The 24,861-nt window shown below is 41.7% G+C and overlaps 3 protein-coding genes and 1 pseudogene across 3 annotated transcripts; 2 read left to right on the top strand and 2 right to left on the bottom strand.

Moving 5' to 3' along the window:
* Positions 1 to 1,660: 1,660 nt before the first annotated feature.
* On the bottom strand, positions 1,661 to 3,563 carry mif (macrophage migration inhibitory factor). Its single transcript, XM_029442153.1, has 3 exons — positions 3,234 to 3,563; positions 2,565 to 2,737; positions 1,661 to 1,944 (listed from the first exon to the last, which is right to left on the bottom strand). Exons 1-3 carry the CDS (start codon positions 3,339 to 3,341, stop codon positions 1,878 to 1,880), a joined length of 348 nt encoding a protein of 115 aa, XP_029298013.1. The 5' UTR covers positions 3,342 to 3,563; the 3' UTR covers positions 1,661 to 1,877.
* An 84-nt stretch (positions 3,564 to 3,647) lies between these two features.
* On the top strand, positions 3,648 to 9,004 carry LOC115014983 (zinc finger protein 483-like; annotated as a pseudogene).
* A 111-nt stretch (positions 9,005 to 9,115) lies between these two features.
* LOC115014985 (endonuclease domain-containing 1 protein-like) lies at positions 9,116 to 13,340 on the bottom strand. The gene is made up of 2 exons (XM_029442152.1): positions 12,770 to 13,340; positions 9,116 to 11,734 (listed from the first exon to the last, which is right to left on the bottom strand). The coding sequence occupies exons 1-2, from the start codon at positions 13,073 to 13,075 to the stop codon at positions 11,123 to 11,125; spliced, it is 918 nt and encodes a 305-aa protein (XP_029298012.1). The 5' UTR covers positions 13,076 to 13,340; the 3' UTR covers positions 9,116 to 11,122.
* Positions 13,341 to 15,718: 2,378 nt separating this feature from the next.
* Positions 15,719 to 23,147, top strand: LOC115014984 (zinc-binding protein A33-like). The gene is made up of 6 exons (XM_029442151.1): positions 15,719 to 16,390; positions 17,084 to 17,179; positions 18,698 to 18,931; positions 19,157 to 19,179; positions 19,750 to 19,865; positions 20,580 to 23,147. The coding sequence occupies exons 1-6, from the start codon at positions 16,115 to 16,117 to the stop codon at positions 21,143 to 21,145; spliced, it is 1,311 nt and encodes a 436-aa protein (XP_029298011.1). The 5' UTR covers positions 15,719 to 16,114; the 3' UTR covers positions 21,146 to 23,147.
* The last annotated feature ends 1,714 nt before the right edge of the window (positions 23,148 to 24,861 follow it).

Genomic DNA, 24,861 nt, shown 5'->3' with positions numbered 1-24,861 from the left:
TTTCCTTGATAATGGTTAGTTTTTGTTGACTGTGGGAATGTGTAGATTTATTGACATGTTTATCATCAAGGTTATAGTTTGCAGTGCTGTTGTAACGGACTACATTATATTGAGAGGTGTTTCTAATTTGTTGTCCTCCTTATTTATATACACAGGGGGGCGGGGTAGAATATTAGAAACATCTCTCTATATAATGCAGGCCAGTAGAACACCACCACTAACCATGACCTCAGAGCTAAACACATAATACGCAGCTTTGAGTGTATAGAACAGTATAGGCATCATAAAAGTAAACTTTATGGCAGAAAACAGTTGTATTAGATTGTACACTGAGTTAGTGTCAGGCCACTTTTTTTTTCAATTAAGTATAGCCTAGTTCACAGTTTGACTTTCAAAATCAAAAGTTCAGAACTTGTGTTACTACCTTATAATATAACGAGCATCGCCTCTTCTATTCCTATGGTTACCACTCGTGTCAATGATTGATGGACACGGGGCTCTACTTTATGTCCAAATATAATTATTTACTAATCAGAGGTCAGTGATTCACTCTGTATTCTTCCATTGAAGCAATTAGAATAAAAAGTGTGTCTTTGTGTTGACATAACAGTAATGGGAAGGTTACTTTTGAAATATAGGTTCAGATTACTAGTTACCTTGTTAAAATGTTATAAGTAATGTAACTTCATTAATTAATTAATCAAAGAAATGTAAGTTATTTCATTTGATCACTCTTCGAACAAATGTTTTAAACTGGGCAATAAAGCTGAAAAGTCCTAAAAACAAACTTCAACCAGGCAGTGTGAAACAGTACAATCAGTGCTCCACGTTATTAACGTTGAATTTAAAGTTCTTCAATATGACATGAATTAAAATTGGAACAGAGCAACAGAAGGAATGTTATATTCTACAAACAAGCTTTTTACCGAAAATAAAATATCCGGATGTAACCCCTTTGTAATCACCGACATTTTGTTTAGTAACTTGTAAATTTCCCCGTTGTGGTACTAATAAAGGATTTCTGATTCTGAACTGTAATTAAATTACATATTGTTTCTCTTTAACTAACTGATTACAATTATGTAACTCGGTCACATGTAACTATTTACTCCTAACACAGAAAACATAAGGATAGTTATGTGTACTTTTTTTACTGTATTCATGCAATGTCACTGAAAAGTAATCAGATAGAACGAAACCACTAATGCAAATAAATTTGAGTATTTAAATAAACATCTCCCACTATGTCAACCATCAGCATGACCCATTGTTGTCGTGAAAATGTTGATTCAGTTGGGACAGACAGATAAATAATTGACACTTTTTCACAAAACTAGGCTATTCTGTATTTTTCACATCGTTCAGAAGCTCAGAGGTGGCAAGTCATGACCGGTACCACACATATCCGTCAGGATAAATAGGCCTTTTTCATGGAAGACATTTTGAAATCACATAATAATGTAAATAATAAAATGAATGATTCATGAATGAATTCCATTTAGCTGCTTCAGTTTCGGAGGACTGGTGTTGTCTTCATTGAAAAAGGGTTTATTATTGTTCACTGGGTGTTTTACTGCGCTGAATCTAATAAAAAAATATGTAGCTTGTTAAATGTAGTGCGTCTTGGTCCAGCTAGACAATCAAGGAAAACAGAGATTCATTTATGGTCTGCAGGGTTTGCTTTATTGCATTTTAATGGAAAAGGATCAGTGCAACTCTAAAAAGGGTCCGTCTAAGTGCTTTAAAGATAGCCATACAGTATATTGGCCATTTAATTACCATGCGTCTTTGCCTCTTCATTTTGCCAGATGTAACTATGCTCGTACATATAGGAAAATACTAGAATGATCTCCTATTTCAGTGTGTTGACCACCATCTCAGGCAAAGGTAGTGTTGTTCCAGGCCACATTGGCTGCATCCATGTCAATAAAATTAATGTAAATCCTGAAATAGACACAAAAAGAAACAGGTTAATAAGATTAGACATTAACGGTACGCAAGCTTTGTGAAATACAGGGGTATTTGAGTCGGTCCCCTCTTCCCTTTTCTCAATTTGTACATACTCTATTCCTTTTTCTTGCATCTTAGTTCCTCCCAACTGACATGCAAGAGGATCAGGCGAGAAAGAGAGAAGAGAGGAGGCAACAAGCATTCACAAAATGAGAAACCGTGCTTCAGAGCTGTCAATTTAAAGCTACGTCAATTAAATATGACGTGAGGCACAGCTGCATCATCTCTCCATTGCTTTGGTATACTGCTGTATACTGCCATATGTGTGTATGTGTGTGTGTGTATATATATATTTTCTTTCTTCTTTTTATTGTGTGAAACTTTTCATTTCAGATATTTGGATGAAAAGTACTATAAAGAGGGACAATATAAATGATTGATCTTTTTTTACTTCACGGATTCCAAAAATACTGATCGGTTTCTCACAGGCAGGAGGACGGAGGAGAGAGGAGACACAAAATAGAGAAATGAGAAGAGTCTTATGTGTTTCTGTCATCCTGTTTATTCTCACATCATGTGCGGTAAATGTACTGGTTGCTGTGTGTGTTTGCTACCTGTCAGGAGAGATGCCCAGGTGTTTGTTGAGCAGTCCACACAAGAGTTTAGAGTATTGCTTGTTGTGAGCACCGCTTATCTTTCCAATACTATGAAGGGAGCAGAGCGCGCAGGGGTCTCCCTTTCCTCCAAACATCATCATTTGGTCAGGGTTGACATGCACAGCAATGTACTGGTATATGCAAGACAGAGACACAAATCTGAGGTCAGCCCACACTGGGTGGTAGAACAATGTAATGTAGGAAAATAAGAGATAAGACAAAAACACAGCACAAGATACACCACCTAAGGAAGTTATTTATAGTTTTTATTTTATTTTTATATCTTCAGCATACGTTTGATTGACATGATATAATATGTAAATGTGTGGGTAGGCTACTGACAAAGCGGATCAATCATCTACCCATGCTAACTCTACAAATAACAGTCAAGACTATGTTTACATAGTCTACTTTGACAAGAAGCTATTCATTCAGCAGATAGGCATATCATCTCTACTTTCAGATGCAGTTCATTAGAAATCAGGCTTCAGATTTTGGTCGTATTGCACTCAGCAGAGAAGTTAAATCCACCAAGATGATCCAAAGAGTAAAGCATGATGGCAGATGACCCGTTAGTTTTATGCTGCACCATGTGATTCTGCAGGATTTAGCGCGCCCCTGGCCTACCTGTGCAGGTTTGCCCATAGCTTTGGCCAGCTCCTCGGTCGCCTCAGACAGCAGAGCCGCCGGTACATCACTTTTGGCCACGTTGGTGTTCACTGCGAACATCGGCATGATTACTCCTTTTTGTATTTTCCCCTTCACTGGCTGCGGATGCTGCGACTCTGGTCTCTGCTCTGCAGGCTGAAGAAAAAAAAGACTGCTCTTCCTCTGTTGTAGATTGAGCAATGTTGTGACAAAATGACCACAGCGCCTCCTTCCACCCTGGAAGACACTTCTGTTTACACACGCTAAACAAAACGCCAACCAAGTGGACGCTAAATAGTAGTTTCTTAACGCCTAACACACTGTTGAGACCACATTAAGTACAAAGTAATATATCAAATCCTCAGTGTATGTATGTTTTCGAGGGTGCGGCTGTTCTTGAGTGTAGGATAATTACGGTACTGGGCATGCGCAGAGTTCTCAATCATCATTAAGCAGAGCCGAAGGAGGCGAGAGGGAAAACAGTGGCACGGAGAGAGAGGGCAGAAGTTGGTTGGTGCTTTCCTTTGTCACCGTGTCTCTGTGCTTATGAACATCGACCAAGCTTATCCGTGATCCGTGAAACCATAACGTCTGTCGCCGTTTCACGTCTAAGTTACTACTCCTCCGGATTTCATCCAAGAAACGGTGCGTATACAAAGCTAAATTAGCCAGGCTGCTAGCACGATCACTTTCCGGACGGAGAGGCTGCTGCGGCTCTTCCACTTTAACATTACTGTGTGTCGATTACATTACAAGTTTACTTACAAGCTAACCCGACGCAGGTATTTGGTATTAAACTGCTTAAATAAAGCGGCAGTAATAGTATTTGATTAAATGACAACAGAGGTGGAATAAACATAATATTACTGTGACATATCAACTGATCGATATTATAAATAGTGTGTAGCTGCTAGCTAACTAATGCATTTAATGTGTGCAACTGACATTGGAGATATAGATAATACTGGATATATACAGTGGCTATAGCTATGTATTAGATTAGACTACGTGTAACTTTTATGATACTGGCGTGATAACACACTGTTATTAAACTGTCCTCAGGTCCGAACCTGTGGCCACAATGATGGAGGAATCGGTATCCACATTTGAGACTCATCTGACTGCTGTCATGGACAGTCTGATCCGTGCCTCGGTGTGTGAGATCACCAAACTCTTTCAGGATATGGTGAACGACTACCTGGTGGAGCTGTCTCTCAACAGGAAAGAGAACGACGCTCTCAAACAGCGGCTGAGGCTCACAGACAACAAACTGAGAACCGAGCGCAAGTACGGTATGGGCTGGGCCGCGAACCGCCGCAACGCCGGACTGGCGGCGCCGGGGGAAAGAGCTGGTGGGCGGCAGAAACGAAAAGTTGATGTGGCCCGTGAGTATTTCTTGAGGATGGCTTTTTCTCCCCAAAACAAGGAGGCTTTTTCTCCCCAAAACAAGGAGGCTTATGTCACCTTTAGTTTGTGTCATACATTACATTTAAATGATACTTTACATATTTCAGTATGATTGTGTCTCTTAACATGAGAAACAGGGTTCTTGCTATGCAGGGGCTTATGTGAAGACGCACTTGTTTTGTTGGAAACCATCTGGCAAGAGCTGATCTCTCCCTCCTCCCTTCCTCCTCCGCCTCCTCTTCATGTTCGCTCCCTCTGTCCTTCACCTCCCCCTCTCCTCTCTCTCTCTGCTGCATTCTGTCCCTCCCACTCCACTGTGCTTTTGCACTCTCCCTCCCTTCCTGCCTTGCTCCTCTCCCTCCCCCCACCTCCTCTCCAACTCCTCCTCCCTGTACCGCTCCTCTCCTTCACGCCTCCTTCCTCTCTCCCTGCCCCCACCTCCTCCTGCTCTGTTCTCTCCTTCATCACGTTGCACACACACACACTCCCCCTCCTTCCCTCCCCCGCCGCCTCCACTCCTCTCCCGCTCCTCTCCACCGCCACCATAATTACACACTCCCTCTCCACTTCCACTTCTCCTCTCTCTGCTCCTGTCTCTCTCTCTCTCTCCTCTTTTCATTCTCACCCCTCCTCTTTCTCTCCTTCAACATGTCCTCCCTCTCCTCCTCTTCCTCTCCCACGTGGCCCCTGTCAACTCCTCGTCGTCTCTGCCTCTCTCACTTTTCTCCTCCCTATCACGTGTTTTTCTCTCCTTCCCGCTCTCTTGTCTGTCCTTCTACGCCCACTCTCTCTCCTCACTCGTTCATCATGCTCACTCCTCCTGCTCCTTTTCCTCTCTCCCTTCCCCCCAACTTCCTCTCTATTCCTGTTCCCCTCTGCCTCTCCAATCCCCTCCTCCTCTTCATCTCCCACTTCTCCAACCTCTTCTCTCCTCCATCTCTCTCCCCGGCCTTCCAATAATCTCCTCCCACCTATCTATCTGCCCCCCTCATAATTCATTCTCTCTCCTTCCTGTCTCCCTGTGCCCTCCCTCTCTCCTGCCCCCCTGCTCACTTTCTCCTTTCTCTCTCACCTCCCTCACACCCTTCCCTTGTCTTCCTCTCTTCTCCACAGGAGGCAAGTCAAAGAAGGGCCCAGCAGCAGCCTATGGCAAACGTTGGCCTGGAGGTGTGTGGGAGGAAGGAGGAGGAGGAGGAAGTGCAGGAGCTGTGGGGATGGTAGCAGGAGCAGGAGGAAGAGGGGGAAAGGATGCCAGAGAGATGTACCTCATCCAGTACCCCGGGGATGAAGAGGATGAGGGAGGGATGGTGGAGGACGAGGAAGGGGAGGACAGCCTCAGCGGTGAGGGGGAGGAGACGGCCAACATCAAAGAGGAGGTGAGGGAGACAGGCTTTCTCAGAGGAGGAGGAGGAGGAGGAGGAGGAGGAGGAGAAGAAAGTGGCACAGCATCTCTGCACTGCTCAGCAGCTTCATATAGAATTAAAAATAACACTGACTGAAAAAGAGCGATAATACAGAGAGTTGTGCTTGTGTTTTTCAGCCATCAAATCACTGCAGAGATGTACTTGATGACGGGAAGGCTATTGATTTGATATTTAGCTTCCATGGGAGCACATTGAGGAGGGCTCTCCACATCTCAAGTGCGGCAGGCTTTTAGGTAGAAAGACTACTAGTAGAGGTGAAAAGCTGTTTGATATACCACCACATGACCAAGTGGCAGGGCACAGACCCACTCTTTATTTGACTTCTGTATTTGAATATTCAAAGCATGCAGAATGTGTTATTAGCCTCCCTATGAAGTCATTACAAGGTGTTTTTGATGGCTGACAACATGGCTTTAAATAAATGTGACGAATTGTATAGCTTTATTCCCTGGCGCATTGTAAACTTATGACTTTGTTAGAACGCATGGCTATGATAAGTGTTGCATGTAAGTTAAAGGTTTGGTTTGTTACTTTTTATAAAAATTACTTTTTTTTGTCATATTTGCTGAAGCTGTCACTATATCATCACAGTGCATGAGACAGATCGTCTGTGAAAAAAATCATGTTTCTCTGACTCCTCCTGTGCTCCTGTTGGCATGTGCAAGAATCCAACGTGCCCGAAGGAAAACAGCCAATCAGAGCCGAGGAGTCTTTTACACAGTGTCAATCTCCTGCTTGTGAAGTCCGGTCAAACTAGGCAGCGCTGATTTAAAGTCTGTTACTGTATTGCCTATTTCTCGCCTCAAATGTTTTTAGAAAGATATTTTAGAGTACAGTTTTGCTGTAAAATTAGAAATTCTGTGACCCTGGCCGCCATGTTGTAAACAGTCAAACTAAAACCAGGCACCACCCACTGGCCAGAAACAGAGGAACTGCAATTGTTAGTTTTTTGTAGATTATCTTTTGTCAGCAGAGACAGTTTTAGCAAATATTAAGATTTACCAACCTAACCTTTTAACAAGCCATTTAAAAAAATGTGTTTACAAATGTAACAATCCATTTCCTATTCTACCTGATTTGAATTACTTACTCGTGTAACTATATTCTCTGTGCTTCTCAATGCAGTTTTCACAAACAGAGGGCTATCAACCCGCCTCTCTCAAACTAATCCAGGAGGCATTGAAGATGAACACGCCCAGCCAGAACCTCCACACTGGCTCCAGAGCCCAAAGTGAAGGTAATGAGCCCAGGACGCACTGATTGAGGGAAGGGAAGTTAGTGAAATTTTCAGAGACCAATAGTTTGAAGAAAGTGAAAATAATTGCAACTCCTCCCTCTCTCTCTCTCTCTCTCTCTCTCTCTCTCTCTCTCTCTCTCTCTCTCTCTCTCTCTCTCTCTCTCTCTCCACCTCCCTTTGTCTCAACTCAGGAGAACTGTCGGATTGTTCCCCAACCCTTCATTCAGGAAAGAGAGAGGAGGAGGACTGGGAGGTGGACTCTGCAGAGCCGTCGGAGGGGGGCATGACCATGGATGAGCTGAGGGGTCTGGAGTCCGCACTGAGGGCTGAGAGAGGCCGCGAACAGGCTGCCATGACGAGTTCCCAGCCTGTCAGCCCCGAGTCAGAGGTAGTGCAAGGCAGCGAGAACAGCCTGGCCCCCAAGTACATTGGTCTTGATGGAATGGAGCACGACGAAGAGCTTGAGCCGCCCACCCTGCAGAGAGAGGAGCAGATAGGGCAAGGGAGGTTGAAGAACGCTGAAAAGGCCGGAGTGGAGCTGAGGTTAGGCTGGTCGAAGAAGTTGAGAGAAGGTGACCCTGCTGAAGTCATGACTGGGGAGGATATGATGGAGCAGGAGGAGTCGGGGCACCTGCCCCCCCTGTCTGCTCCAGGGAGTGTCGGGGAGAGCGGAGGGGAAGAGGAAGGTGGCGTGGACCTGCTCCACTTCTGCACACAGTGTGGAGGAGGCTTCACCTCAGAGGCTGAGCTGGACGAGCACCCGTGTCCACTCGGAGCCTCTCATTTACACAGCGGAAAGGAAGTTTTCCCCTGTGCCCACTGCGGCAACGCTTTCAGCCACGCCTGGGCTCTCAAAAACCACGAGTGCGCCTGTGCCGCCGAGCGGCCGCACTGCTGCGAGATCTGCGGGAAACGCTTCACACACTCGCGCTCACTGGAACGGCATCAACTGGTGCACACGGGCGAGAGGCCGCACCGGTGCCCTCAATGTGGACGCAGCTTCAGTCGTTTAGGCAACTTGGAACGCCACCAACGGATTCACACAGGTGAACGTCCATACGGGTGTGAAGCGTGCGGGAAGCGGTTCAGTCGCGTGGAGTACTTAAAAAGACACCAACTCATACATACCAGTGAAAAGGCGGCACTGCAGTGCTCCAACTGTGCAAGTGGGTTTAGTGACGTGGAGCAACTGAAGAACCACCAGTGTTTTTAGAGGCTCTCGCTCAAATCGCTGATAGAACTGGAGAGAAGAAGAAGCAGGTTTTTTAAATGAATGTAGATATTCAGGTGATGAATGGTGGATGCTAATTTTATTCTCAGTGATTTTGGAGTTGCCTTCCGTACACGACAGGATGAAGAAGTTAAATTAACTTTAAGATAAAGAAGCAGATACATGTGTGGATGATATTTGTTGAGTAAATAAAATGAAAGTCAGAAAGTCAGTTGACATGTTTCTATAGGACGAGAAATAAAAAAAGTCTCAGACATTATCCAGCCATTTTGAGGTGTTCTTATTTGTATGTACAAAGCTTGTACTTATTTATGATTATCAATAAATTGTACATTTCTTTTCTGTTTATCAATAGGGCACTAATGTTGCCGCCGCTTGGTATTTTGTATGTTTGTGTTGTCATATCATTAAGAAATAAATATTTCTATTCATCAGAAGGCTCTTCACCCTTTCCAGTGTTGTTTTATTGGAAAGTCCTGAAATTAATAAAAATGTAACGAGATGACATTGATAAGGAACATCTTAATTTCAGTAAGGTCATTTCATTCATTTCCAGTCATGAGACGAGACAACATTTTAATCAAACACGTATTCAGTAAATAGTAAGACTTTGAATCTTAACCAGGCACTAGGGTGCCAGTCATTAAGGGTGCTGTACTTAATGCCTACTGCATACCAACGTTATGATAGTTGTGAATTTTCAAATAGTTTTTATTTTAGTTTTAAACTCTTTATTTAATTTAGGTAGTTTTCAGATTGTTTGCTAGTTTTAGTTTAAATGTGTTTATATTTACAATGGTTTGTTTGTTTTTGTTAGGGCCAGGTGCAATGTCTTGGAAATGTGTAGCTACATATACATACAAAAGACATAGATAACTGTAGGAATGGCCATTATCTTAAAATCTTCTGATTTGGGAATCAACTTGAGTCCTCTTTCACTACCACACTTGTCACCTGTAATGTTCCATCATGATCCTGATTCAGAGTCAGGAAGGTCAGATCTGTAGGATGGACAGCAGTAGGCAGACCACATGAACAGACACCCTGTTAGTGCTACTGTATGCTCCAGACTTATGAGGCATGGTCGCAGGGATTACATACATCGATCCCTTGCAGAAATCCTTGAATCTATTTAATACCTCCCTTTCCAGTGGCTCCAAAGTGTCTTTGCTGCAGTCTTTCCGCTGAGGGACAATGTGTGTCAGGGGGAAGGTGGCCTCACAGTCTTCTCTTGACTTCTGGTGCATGCTTGGATTGAGATGGCCCTCGGTGTACCAGAGTATGTGTAGTCCTTACACACCGGCTGGCTCTTCCTAACATCAGAGTAGACTGGATTTGCGATTGGGAAAGACTGCATATCTGGGCTGACTTTCTGAGACACCGAGAGACGGAGATACCACTTTCTAGAAGATACATAAGAGCGTGTGTGTGTGTGTGTGTGTGTGTGCGTGTTTTCCTGTACTTCTGTTGTGTCCAGGTGGCTGACCGATTCAGTCATCTAGTAATAAATTAAATTTGAAAAGAATGGATAAAATGCTATTTTACTTACTCTTAGATAAGATAACATGTGTGACAGCATTTGCACAAGTCTCACACTGACCACAATGGCACTTTGAGTATTTACACAAGGGCTCTCTCACATTTACCATCACCATCACAACCCAAGAACTATTTCCCATTACATCTACATGCAAATGCAGCATTTTCATGGATCTGTGAGATTTAAGGGTAAACATTTATTCATAATTCCGTATTTTTTATATGGACCCCAAGAAGCAGGGCTGAATTCCAGCAAAAGCTGCAGGCTTATTGTGTATCCACTGATTTAATTGAAAATTACTTTGGGGGACGACCACTAAAACACAACATCAACTGACATAATAAAGGACGTAAACTTGGTCCTGGCTGAGGCCCTGCCCGTCCATATTATATTTGCTTTTATTTTAATTGCCACACAGAGACCCAGGAGCCATGTTGTTTTCCATTTCACAGGGAGTTGGATGCAAAGCTAATTTTGCACCCCTAGCAGGTACATTTGGCCATACAAGGAAAGTTAGTTGTTTCTAAGGTAACAGCTCATTTAAAACAATCTGACAAAGTCTCACTCAAGACAGTTGGCCCTTAGAGGTAATGACCTCTTGCATGCCACACAGTATCTTTGTGGTTCATACATCCTGTTTGCATTGGGTGGGCCGTTTGCCTTCTGCAAGATTATGTATGTGAGCAGAGTACAAAATGTTAAATGTGCGACCATTTTATTTTATTTACATTTGTGTGAACAAAGATAGTATTTAACATAAAATGAACATGAATTGTTCCATTGAACGGCTCATCCATTTCAATCGTAGTAGTAAAATCATGGGGTTAGTTGTTGAACGTGTTACAAGAAACTGGTTATTTTTCAAAACCCTAATCATTGGAAAAATCCATTTCAAACCATCATGAAATAATAATCATGTCCTGATTAATCAAATACTCATTCAGTAATTAAAGCTGAAGAGATGTACTATACATGGTGACTACTGCAGTGCACACCCACAGCAGTAAACAACAAGGGACTCAAGCTTTGCTACTGACACTGCCCGTGAAACAGACTGATGGGCATGGCCAGCCTTTGTGTCAAGATGCCCTCCAAAGTCTCTACTGACATACGCCTCACATCATAGCCCCTCTTCGAGGCTCTCGCCTTGACATTAACTGGCACAATCTCATCTCCACTGTTGCGGTCATTTCTTCCCACTGCAGCATATGTGGGGAAACAGACCTTCACGGCCTTAGGAAGGTCCGATCTGTAGGATGGGCAGCAGTAGGCGGACCACATGTACTCAGGAACAGACACCCTGTTATTGATCCTGACGAGGTCAGACTCATAAGGCATGGCTCCAGTGATCACATGCATTGACCCGTTGCAGAAGGCCTTGAATTTACTTAACACCTCATTCTCCAGACCGTTCCATGGGCCAGAGTTGGAGCCCGCTTGCTGAGGGACAATGTTTGTTAGAGTGAAGGTGGCCTCACGGTCTTCCTTTGTCTTCTGGTGCATGCTGGGATTGAGATGACCCTTGGTGAAGTTGGAGTTCCTGTAGTCCTCAAACACCGCCTGGCTGTCAATCACATTCTGGTCCACGAGGGTTTGAAACTGGAAGGATTTCATCTCTGGGTTGGCACGGGAAAACGCCAACTTAATGATGGAGAGAGAATAACATGTGACTGTATTGAAGCTACATTTTGTTGCTGTTTGAGCGGAATAGTATAACTCGGTGTACTTGGGTGTGTAGTTCATGTAGTTCGAAAAAATTAAACAGACCGTGTGTGACAGCATTTTCATTTTCACAGTTTGAGACAGTCTGCTTCTGCTTTAAGTTAATGGTACAAACATAACTGTGCCAATCACACATTGACCACAACGACACTTCGATTACACAGAAACTTCGTCACATTTCTCTAAAAAAGTAAATTCCAAATAGGTCTCCTTCAAGAAGGGCCTAAAAACCTTTCTTTAAAAAAAAAAGAAGCCTTTTAGCCATGAAAGGTGCTTTACAAATAAAATTTATTATTATTATTATTATTATTATTATTATTATTATTATTATTATTAGGTTACACAGGCATTTGTGAAATCCGAGTTATTTAGACACACTTAACTTACCTTGATAGAAAAAACACCTGTACGTTTACTAAACCAAAGGAAGTGATGCTCTGTTGTAGAATAATAATAACCAAGGAAGAACTTTGCTTTACTCTGCCTTTGTCAGGATTGTATTTTGTATTTTTTCCCTTACTAATCTATATAATCACAGTGCACATTCAGTTTCCAGTTTGTGAGGTATAGCTATCTAAAACTAATGAAGCACAACACAGCAATCCTGCAATTAATTGTAGCTTCATGAAGATTATAATAATCAAGCTGAATCTATTTTTAGAGAGGCGTTGATAACACTTTTAGAAGATGCAGTTTGTGATGCTGTTTAACTGTGTTATATATATATTATACAGAGATATGTTTCTGTTATTTAGCCTACCCTCATTGATAAAAATGGGGTGGACAAAAAATGTAATGATTGAATAACATAATAAATATAAAACTAATAAACTGGGTGTATAATCTCAGCATATCCAAACACATCGTACTGAACAAAGTAACGCTCAACAGAGTGCGGTAAGTCTTTAAAGAAAGTGGCTGCTCTTGAACATTACACACTGTTTTTATGCTCACCTGAGGTTCATACTTCCAAGTAGAATTGGGCCGTTTGCCGTCTGCAGGACTGAGTATGTACGCAGAGTACAATGGTGCACGACGCTGGCGGTGATACAGGCTGGCAAAGTGGTGCTGGTTTTTGTAGCGCTGGCATATTGGCTGGTACCCTGATGCATCGATACCCTTTGGTGGAGTTTTATTATAGAAGAAATCAAGGCACTGGGAGAAGTCGCTGCTGATCTCTCCGAGGACCAGGCCACCAAACCAGGGGAGGAGAAGAAGCAGAGCTCCCGTGCAGAACTGCAGCATCTTCTTTTGAGACATCCTGCACAACACTAGCACTAGGTCGGCTGTATTTACGACTTCTGGAAAGAGATGCCAGCGAACGCAGACTTTGTTGACAGGCTTCCTCTTAGACAAAAGCTCCTGACTTCAATAAAACCTATATTTCCTTTGTGTCCATTCAGCGTCTGGAGTAAAGACGTTTGAGGGCTGTCACTGAGGTTTCCTCTTATATATATACTGACCGTAGGAACCCTGTGGTTGAAAGTAACCCATCCTCTACTCATATCAAACTTCCCCTGTCAACCAGTAGTCAGAATGCCTTCTCGGAAACAATGGCTCTGCAAATCTTTTTTTCAATTGGTCAGCTGAGGTGGACACCCTCTTGTTTCAGTCTTTAACCATTTGGTAATTGTGGCAAGGTGAGGAAAAAGAAGATGCAAAACATAAACTGAGCATCAAAACGTGTTATTATTAATTAGAATACAGTATATCTTAGTTAGATAACTTCCAGGTCTGATGCTAGAGATAAAAAACAACTGTGTTAAACGTTACTTGAACTGACAGTGCAGTTTCTGGTTGCTGACTGGTGTAGACGTTGTTGTTATCTTGTCTACATCCCCTCCAGGTTTTTATAGCTCGAGGGACTACAGACCTCTTGAGGTGTTGGAGCATTTTCCTGCAGAGCATCTGTCCCCAGTTCTCTCACACTTTGTATAAAGAGATGAAGCATCGTGGAAGACTTCGATGTGTGTGAAACCCAAGAGTACCTTGCATGATGCAGAGCTCTTTATGGATTGCAGTGAGATGCTTGTGATGCTCGAGGTGCAAACACTCGATTCTTGCATGTACAGTATATGGTTCATCTGTCGTAAACGGTCTCTTGGAGTTATTTAAAGCATTCCTCAGTTTACTGGCAATGCTTTGTTAATTGATACGTGATGTGATCATGACACAAACACACTCCTGTGGGCAATTCAGCAAGTTTCATTTTTTGTCTCCAGTTTCTGGTTTATTTCTTCTCTCATCAAAACTTCCCTTACTGTGGGAAGCAAAAATATTTTCCGGAAGATCCCAAAAGCTTCTTTATTTCGTTATGTGCTTGATCTGTTAGTGGGGGAATTCATCCTGCTTTCATTTACCAACAATTCTGTTTTTTACTGTGTTCAGAAATAGTTACAGTAGATTGTAAAGAGGATGTAAATATGGGGGAAACTTGACTGAAGTACAAAACAAATAAAGACCGTTTATTATGGTCATCTAGTGAGAAATCAGAAATAAGACTTCGCAGCAGGCTGGCTATCCTGGACACAAAAGCTAATAATGGTCAGATCAGTCACTGGTGATGAGTCGTAACCTGCGGATGACCTGGACTTAGTTTCGGTTTCCACACAGAGGAAAACTGCAGAGCCTAACAGTACGGAAATATGTAGAGATAAATCTTATATTCATGTTGTATGAGATCAGATGTCTGACTGTCTGTAATAAAACAGACATTAGCAACCTGTTTGATAGTGATGAGAAACATAAAGCCCTGATACATAGACCGGACTGATCTTCTGCATGTAAATATTCACCTTTATGACCCCTGATGCACATGAAAACCCTGTTTTAGAAGTAACTATCTCCTTTTTTTTTTTTTTACATAATCCTGCATGGAAGACTGAAATAAAATACATAAGAAATACATTTTAAAAAAAAGAAGAAGACACTCCCCTGCAGCAAAACAAAAGTTACAATATTTCCCTTCTACCTTTTTAAATCCACCTCCATAATTATCGTACTGATTTAAGCTGTGTCAGCTAGTTTCCCTTCTTCTTCTTTGTTTTGTGTTACTGACTCAGAGGCTGACTCAGGGTGTGTTTTGGAACTTATATTTACTCCCTTACCAGTTGAAATGAGTTTGTACTTACATTTCCACACTAAAGCACAATTAATGAGCACGTCATGCTTACTTATATACTTTTCTAATATTACATGACAGTTATGGTAATGAATACAGCAGGAGCTAATATAGAGACCAACTTCAATGTTAGCCGGTATGCTTTAAGTATACTCTAACTCAGAATTGTACCTGCTATAAGTAAAACGTTTGTGTGCATGTTGATAATACGTTTTAACTACTGACTTTGTCAGTGTTTCACATTAAAAACAAGGCAACAAACATAATAATAGAGCGTTTCCAAAAATATTCTAGGGGAAGAGTGTTATAAACTTACTGCCTGGATTTGCCTTTCATTTACTAAACTCTTGACCCCATGATTCGTGACATTTATGCTATTTATTAATGATTGTTAATGACTTAACTTCATTAATGACTTACATTTTTTAATTGTTCTCTAAATCATTAGTAAACAACTTTATCAAATCCATTATGAAGTCTTTATAAACAAAGGGTGATTTATGAAGAAAGTGGTTGCCTATCGTAAATAATAAAATATGAGATAATATCATTTCATTAGTGAAGTTATAACAAAAAAAACACTAAAATGTTACCTAACTAAGGAAATTATATTATGTAATATTGTATTATTTACGATAGGCTACCACTTAATCGTAAATCTAGCTTTATTTCTAATGACTTTATAGTGTATTTGAGAGTGGTTGTTCGTTGTGGTTCCCACTCTCTAATAGAAGTTGTTTGTCGCCCTGCCAGAGCAGCTCCAGCGGCCGCACTGAGCCTGTTGCTGCACGTCTCTTCCGTGAAAACATTTGCTCTGCTGTCAGCTTCAGACCACTCCCTCTCTCAGACTGAACGGAAGAGCAGTCTAGTCTTTTACCCTGTTGCCATCAGACGTTTCCTTTTTGTAAGACAATGTCCGCTGACCAGAATGGCGGACTGCCAACGCGATTGAGGAGCTACAGTGTGAGCTCACCTGCCCGGTGTGCTTGGAGCTGTTCCATGACCCGGTGATCCTCGAGTGCGGACATCATTTCTGCCAGGTGTGCATCATCCAGTGCTGGGAAGTCAAGGCGGACGAGTTGTCGAGTTGCCCAAAGTGTAGAAAGTCGAGCAACGGCAAACTTCGACCCAACTCGCTTCTGTGCAACGTCGTGGACAGTGTGCGGAGAGCCCGGACCATGGACACAGCCGCGGGGATAACCGGGTGGCTCTCGGGACATTCGCTGGAGGAGCCGGAGGAACGGGAGCCTGGGTCCAGCATGAGCAGCGTGACCTCATACTCGTCCAGCGGGCACTGGCCGCGCCTGGGTATGGATATGTGCGAGGAGCATGAGGAGAAGTTGAAGCTTTACTGTGAGGACGACCAGCTCCCCATCTGTCTGGTGTGCGGTATGTCCAGGGACCACAAGACCCACAATGTCATCCCCATTACCGAGGCCTTTGAAAACTACAAGGTAGGCCTACTGTCTCATTGGCTGAGTTTACTCACGTTTCTTTCTGATGAATCTCAGTCTGCCTAGGCCCAAGGTAGGGCAAACTATCATCTTAAAACCATGTGTACAGACCTCTCTCTGAGATGCATTACTTTGTGATCATTATTTGCTCAATGTCATAATCGATCACTAAACTTAAAGTCCAAGTTTTAGGGAGTGTCCTTGTTCTTGGAAAGAAATGTTTCTCAAGTTTAACAAACAATCTTTCATTTGATTGCATTTATAAAATAACCACATTTTGCTCTGGCATTAGCAAGTATGTCTTTCACAGACTAGATACTGTGCTTATTTTTCAAAGCAGACTCCCCATTTGCCTTGGTAGCCTCAGGGTATTTTGCTTTTTTACAGGAATTCAGCAGAACAGTGTGAGCTCCTTTGCCTCCCCCTATACTTTTAACCCTGTAGCTGACCATCATCAGTTTGTTTGAAGACTCTCTGAGAGGCCTCTCATGTTTCACTAACGCTGAATCTTCCATTTTGTTTGAATTTGTGGCTCAGGGAAGTCAGTTGAGGCTAGGGTGGGAATCATATGACTCCCATTAAAGATGTTGTTCAGAGCAGAGGCACCAATTAAATGAACTTTTAAGTATAATCTGGTTTAGCGACACCGCTTCTTAATGATGTTTAGCATGTGATTCTCTATTTCTGCTGCAGGATAAGCTGTCTATCGCTCTGCAGAGGGTTGAGCTACAGACAGAGGAGGCCACGCTCTTTCAAGGCCAGACCAATGAGAAGATCCTCCTCATTAAGGTATTGAGATACGTGTGTGTGTGTTTGTTTGTGAAGCATTGTGAAAGACAGGAAATACACTGAGCCTAATCCTATCAAAGAGTCCTGTGTGTGTGTGGGTCCTGTGATTTCAACCAGAATTTCTGGTCGCTAAGAAACATTCACCTGCATTCCTCCACGTTTACCTGTCTGAAAGACTGGACTGACTGATGACTCGCCCTAATTATGACAGGCGGTGACACAGCAGGTTGTTACTCAGCGTTGTTAGTTCTCATGTTTCACAAATGTAAATGTAGTTCCTGAAATTAGACAAGTGGTAAATAAACATTAATGCACGTCATGTCATGTTTGTCTTTCTCACAATGTTTTCTTTCACAGGTGGCACCAGTGTCGGAATAAGTACTCAGATGTCTTGCATAACTTAAAGTAGCAACACCACAGAGTAAAAGTTAAATGTATTATTTGATTAATATGTATTAATAATCTAAATCTGCAAAGTAAACAGTGAAGTAAAAGTATAATAGTATAACTTTCCACCACTCTCTCACACACACACACACACACACACACACACACACACACACACACACACACACACACACACACACCTATTTGAGGTGAGAGCTGTTGTGCTAGAAAAAGTGACCCAGCCTAAATTCAGCCAGCTGTTATCTCTTTCTGAGGGTGTGTGACATAGTTCTTGTACTGTGTGTTTCTGTGTGCTTCTATGTACAGTATGCTAAACAAAGATATGAGTGTAGCATGTTTGCTGTGCTGGAGCGTTCCTGCTACAGCAGATAACTACACATAACTCTGTTCTAGGTCACTATGAACAGTCTTCCTCCAGCCTGTCTGTCTGCATGTCTCGGCACGTATATTTTCCTGTTCGTCTGCCTGTCTCGCTGTCTGTCTGTTTGAACCAATTTACTTGCACATGCACAGATTTTCACTTCTGTTTCTCTGTTGGCATGACAGGATGTGGGTCAAGTTTGAGAGGAAGTTTACCAATTTGTCTTTTCCTGCAAATGTGTCTTTGTATGTAGTGTGTTTGTGTCTGTAAGTTTCTTATAATTGTATCTGTCTACCGGTCTTTGGAATGAATTATTTCTCTCCTTTACTTAAATAAAAGCACCAATTTCACAATTTAAATTTAAATAAAATAAAAAAAACTCTGTTATGAGTAAAAGTCCTGCATTGATTATATTACTTAAAGGGGAAACTCCACCAACATATTAAAGTCTGTTTTCAGGTCTTATATTACGGCATGTGTGAAAAAAGTTCAAAGCTCCAGAAGAAGCTCTGATAAATGTCCTCAAGAAGACTACAAGTTTGAAAGTGAAATGCTTAACAGACCTCTGTAGCCCACTTCCTCATCTCTACCGGAGGCTAGTGACTAATGGCAGCTACTTGCATAACGCAAGCAATTCATTTTTTTGTTTAATTTACATGTTTATAAAGTAAGATTACTTTGGCCTAGAGTTGAAACATCACAACATCTCTTCCATGTTCTTGCTGATGGGAGTCCTCACTGTGTTTCAGGAGCGAGCAGGAGATCTGGAGGAGATGGTCACTGCAGAGTTCGGCCGTCTGAGGGAGTTCCTTCTCGAGGAGGAGGAGCGCATAAAGGGGAAACTGCAGATGCAGAAAGAGGAGAAGCTCAACCAGCTGGAGGATGCGCTCACTGATACCACGGAGCAAATCAGCCAAATGGAAAGTATTGCCGACGAACTTCGCCTCAAACTTACAGAAGAAGAAAACCCGGAGCAACTGAAGGTATGAGAGAATGGGGAGAAGAACAATGTGATATATGATGCTCATGATGCTTGTATAGCACATTTCTTTCAACCCAGATAGATAAAAAAAAAGGAGTATCAGTTGCATGGAAAAAAACACAGCCGGAAAATACACAAGAGTATTGTCAGAGATATTATCTGCATGTTACAGCAGAAACGGAAGTATTTTGAAATCATAGGCTTGATTTGATCTGCTCTATTTCAGGGAATCAAAGATTTCATCGGAGGGTGAGTATCAACAGAATCATTCAACAGCTCTAATGTCTTATTGACTTACTCATTCATTTCTAGGTAATCTCCCACTTTGTCTCTACGTGACTTGTCCTAAATCAAATGACTATAGTCATATTGTTTTGTAATCAACCAAGTGTTGTTGAAACAGGATGTGGGGTCATGACTGGTTTGGCACGTCATCTTTGCCAAACATTGTCACGCCAACTAGGAAGCAGAAAGTCCATTCAAAACAATTTAGTATTTGTCTTGTTTACATTTGTTCTTAAACAGGTGGCGTAGCTAAGAAGAATGTAGATATGACTCATAGGTCATGCTGTACATGGCTTACGTTACACTTTTTCCAAGAGAAAAGTGCTATAATATATATTCTTTAACAAGTTCTTGATATTGTATAAGAAACCTCAATACTTGACACGTGTGGAAGGACTATGGGAAAAAATAAATATTACATTTGTCATAAGGTGTGTACACTAAAGCAGCCACAAAAGAACGTTGATCTTCAGTGAAGAGAAGTGTTTGTGTGTTTATCTCTCATCATCGTCTCTCTTTCTTTCTCTCTGTCAGGGCTGAGAGCTTGTTTGAGCGCCCCCCAGAGGTGGGTGTGGATCTGCAGTCAGGGGATTTCCTGGGACCTCTGCAATACAGGATCTGGAGGAAAATGAGCTCCATTCTTCAGCCAGGTATATAAACACACACCATGTGAACACACTTATAAAAAGCAATGGCAATTGATGCACCAGAGGCTGACTTATATCAGTCCAGCTCCAAAAATACTTGATGCCACTGCAACACTATTTCTGTCAAACATTTGTAGTCTCTAAGCCCGAGTCTAGATCCCACTTGGGGTCTCTTGAATCATTTTCTCAGACTTCAAAGCTCCTCCAGAGGCACAGATGCCTTTTATAGAGCGGGTTCAACAGAAGATATGTATATCTGAGTAGTAGTTCTCCACATGAATAGCACATTCTCATGTGAATTTGTGGTGCCTTTTAAAAATAAATAAATAATAATGTTCAATGTTTTATGACGGAATTGGACAACATGAGTTTAAAACACGACTGTATCTGCTTTCCAAACTTCTGTCTGTCAATGGGTCAGTCCGAGTGTATTTAGGGCCATTTGCCAATGACATGTAATCATGCTTTATTGTTGATTGTGTAACAATAGACTGCAATAAAGGATGGAGTTACATCTTGACGCATATCATTTATATTTCATTTGCATCCATGTAGCTGATGCTCTTATCTAGCTCGTCTTACACTAATTGGGAAGGTAGGCATTCAGTATCTTGTTGAAGGTCACACCCAAGGAGTCTTTCTCAGGTCATTTGCTGTAAACACATGTTTGTTGTTGCATTGGTCCATTTCTAACCTTTTTTCCCCACTCCTTCTTAGCGGTCACAGCGGTGACCCTCGACCCGTACACAGCCTACCCCTGCCTGTGGGTGTCCCCGTGTCGCACCAGTGTCCAGGTGGGAAAGATCCAGCCCAACCTGCCCAACAACCCAGAGCGCTTCACTCTCTACAACATCGTCCTGGGCGACGAAGCCTTCTCCTCTGGAAGACACTACTGGGAGGTGGAGGTGGGCTCCAAGACAGCATGGGGTCTGGGTGTGGCCACAGCCTCCGTCAACAGGAAGGAGGAGATCAGCCTCTGCCCTGAGGATGGTTTCTGGACCCTGGTGATGAGGGATAACTCTGACGGCACCAGCGAGTATGAGGCATGCACCGACTCAGAGGACAGCTTGATATATCCCTCCAAACCCCCCAGCAGGGTGGGAGTCTATTTAGACCACGGTTGTGGTGACGTGGGGTTTTATGATGCAGAAAATATGAGCCACCTCTTCACCTTCTATAATGCAAAATTCAAAGAGCCTGTGTTCCCGTACTTTAATCCCTGGCCAATTATCAACGGACGCAACCGGGAGCCACTCACCATAGTTACACCACACTGGGGATAGATGTCCTCTTTATCAGAGGACAGATTCAGAATAAAACTGTAGAAGAAGATTCTGCAGCTATTGAACTTAGATGGACTCATCCCATGAGCACGCACACATCTGCCTTGTCATAAAGACTTTGCTGTATTAATGATGTGGTGATGGTGAACACACAGGGAACCCTGAAACATTCTTGTAAGACTTGAAATAAGAAGATAAAACTACTAAAGGACGAGACAAACGACACTCTAAAAGGAGACGGTTGATGATTGTCTACAATTGTTTTCATTGTCAACAAAGCCCATGAAAAGGCCAAAACAACAATAAATGATCAAACTTACAAGTAGGGATGCCAAGGTGAGGAAATTTCCCACTGGTGAAATAAACTTGTGTCAACACCTGTGTTTTACAAGAAAAGATATATGATGGACAATATATGTTGAGCACGTACTTTGATGTGTTAATGTTGGATGTCTGTGTGTCTGGTCCCCCGCAGGTTTTCACCTGGCACCACCAATTCACAGATTACCTCATTGACGTTATCAGGTTCCCTATTAGCATTCAGTTTAAATCCAAAGAAATTGCTAAATAGGCACTTATGCTTTGACACCAAATCGTCCTCCGTCTTGTCTGTCAACTTTCCGTGAAATCTGACACCTGCTGCGACTCTGCTGCTCCTGTACGGAGCAGACGCTTTCAGTTTATAATTAGCGTTTGTCAACCAACCAAGTATTGAAAACACACTTTACAAATTAGAGGGTTTTTTTAATCTAATGAATGTGTGCGCTGATACGCAAAAATTAACTAAATGGGTTTTATTTATTTAAATTTAAAAATTGGGCGTTGATCAATTAATGTAATCGGTGTTTGCCCGAACATCGCATGACACCGACGACCGCAGCAAGCCTACTAACACATACTGTCTGTGTATCCAAAGTCTGATATTACATAGTATTTCATAAAAGAAGGTGCATTTAGGCAGTTCATTCGACCTCATGGTTTGGTTTCTGCCCTCATTCATGGTCAGCTGTGAGGTCTTACATAGACGGGTGCAGACCTTTCAGAACCTCGTCCAATCAATTAAATTGACCACAGGTGCGCTCCAGTTAAGTTGTAGAAACATCTTAAAGATGATCATAGTATCATAGCAAAGGCTTTTCAAATGTCAATGCGATATTTACATTTTTTTTTCTTTTTAATACATTTGCAAAAACGTCTTAAACCCTGTTTTGCAATTTGTCATTACAGAGTATTGAGTTTAGATTAGTGAAAAATTAGTTTAATGACTTTTTCCGTTAACTAGACATGATAGGATTGGGGATGCGAGCCAAATAAGAGACTGAGACTGATTATTGCATTGTTGGTTTTGTTCTAGTTGACGAAAAGAAAAACCAAGAATATCCACTTTCTATAAGATTTTGTATTTGTTTTTAATTCATTAGAATGAATGCAGCCAAAGACTTCCCTGTCCATTTGTTGACCTCTAGAAGCCTATGAATTATCACTTGACTGATAGCTAATAAACATGGATGTAAAAATGCATGAATAAAAATAATCAGCTTTGTAAATGTTTTATGAGGAAGAAAATGAACACTTTTTGTTAGAGCTCAGATACACACAATGCAATTTGGACACTGAATGTACAATCACTTGTTTGTTTGAAAGAATAATCCACAGCAACTTTAACTGGCCTCTTTAAAATTGTATTAACTGATTTTGCTGCAATATTTTACTCTGTGTTCTAACAATATAACATATTTTTTTTTACTGTTTCATAGCTGTTCTGTATCTAATCCTGGTATTCTAATAACATCCAGTTCATCTAGGAAATATTGTGTACAGTAGATTCAACACAAGTAATAATGACTTCTATATGCCTTTACTTTACTAGTTACTTACCTTATGAATGTGCCACCACAAGAACAGAAAATGTATTTTTAAAATGCTCACTGTATGTCATTGAACATTGTGACTAGAGAAAACCTTTGGATTTTAATATATGATTAAATTTCCTACTGACGTTGTTGTTGTTACGTTTGATTCCACCAGAGGGCACTCAAAGCTAACGTTGAATGCAGCATCACTCTGCTCCTCAGTGGTCTTCATGACACAACTTTGAGAAGAATTATTTTCCAACTCAAAATAACTGGGTCAACTCAATTTTATTTATACGGCTCAATTTTACAAATCACAAAGTTGTGTCAAGGGGAGCTTTACGATTCTGATTAATTGTGATAAGGAAAAACTAGAGGAGGGATCCCTCTTCCAGGAGGACAGACATGCAGTAGATGTTGTGTTTACAGAATAGACCAATATAGCAACAATTATATATACATTATTATTGTATTGTGTATATAGGTGGAATGTAAATATATATTAAGTATATAATCCAGGAGGATGTCAAGCAACTTCCAGGTGTCTTCAACATATTCAGATCCGTTACTGAAAGGTACAACGTGTAATGCCTGGCCTGACGCTATAAAGAAGTAGGGGGCAGCATTGCTCCTCTACCACTGGGTCCATACAACCTACATTTACAGTCATCAGTTATATAACAAAAACAGCAAGTTCTAAATAATAGCAGGGCAAGAATATGCAAATTCACCCAAACTGCTTACTCTTGAGAGTCGTTGAAAATAACACTGCTGTTTTATAATCTTCATGTGTGGCATCAACCTTTACGTTAGCCATCGGTGTGTTTACTGTACCACTATCCGGGGGCTGTACGGTCCTGGTACGCTTTGATAGTTTGTTTACTGGTCTAAATCTGAAGTGTCACAAGTGAAAAAAAACGACCCGCACATTCACCTCGTCGTCCCTGCATCTCTCCAAAGGTGCAGTGAGAAACCTGCTGCAAAGTGCTGATGAGGACTCAGAAACAGGTTATTGATTCTGTACATTTTGCAATATAATGCAACACAACACACATCACCTCACACTACAGACACAGAGTTAAAACAACATCCTGTTTGACACGGTCTCAACAAATCCCTGATTCATGATATCGTGTGTCATGGTGTCCAGTTTTGTGTTAACCTGTCACGGATACGCACAAAGTGTTTTTTTTTTCAATGTCCAGTTGAGCAAGGTTAATGAGATCCCTCGTGCCAATTGACTACTATTACGAACAAATAAATAATGAGAATGAGTGTCACATAAAAAAAGTATCTGATATCTATTCTAATTTAATCTCTGTGCGTCATCTATATATATTAAATATAGACTGCAGGTTTTAAGACTATACCTGCCAGGCTAATGTCTCTCTTCTAACTGTCCTGATCTGTAATTAGATATTACTGCAGGCAGATAAACACGCAGTAACACAAGCCTTCACTTCTACATTACTGCTGTGCTGCCACTTCCTCTGTCATTCATTCCTGTCTTTGATCGGTTTGTGTGCGGGTCAAGGTGAAAGAGAAGTCTGAGATGAAAGAAGTTCTTCTTCAAAGTTTTTTAAAATCTTTTTTTTTTTACAAATTGTCCTTAAAAGATTCAGTGTTTTATTCCATCCCTCATCTGTCTTCTCATTGTGTTCATCCATCCTTCATTGTTCCCCTCTCACATGACTGATCTGTTCCCAAAATACAACCATTATTTTTTAACCCTCAGTCTCACGTAGCTTTTTCTGTAATGGATTGCTTTCTCTCAAGAATTTGTCCCATTCCTCCATCAATAATCGATGAGCAGAGGGACGGCGACAGGGGCTGAAGAAAGACAGAGAGGCTGCAAGACGGGGT

The sequence above is a fragment of the Cottoperca gobio genome, chromosome 10, assembly GCF_900634415.1.
Source record: "Cottoperca gobio chromosome 10, fCotGob3.1, whole genome shotgun sequence".
In the NCBI taxonomy this organism is placed as follows: Eukaryota; Metazoa; Chordata; class Actinopteri; order Perciformes; family Bovichtidae; genus Cottoperca; species Cottoperca gobio.
Note: the sequence above shows the minus strand (reverse complement) of the source record. Positions and strands in the feature narration are given on the sequence as shown.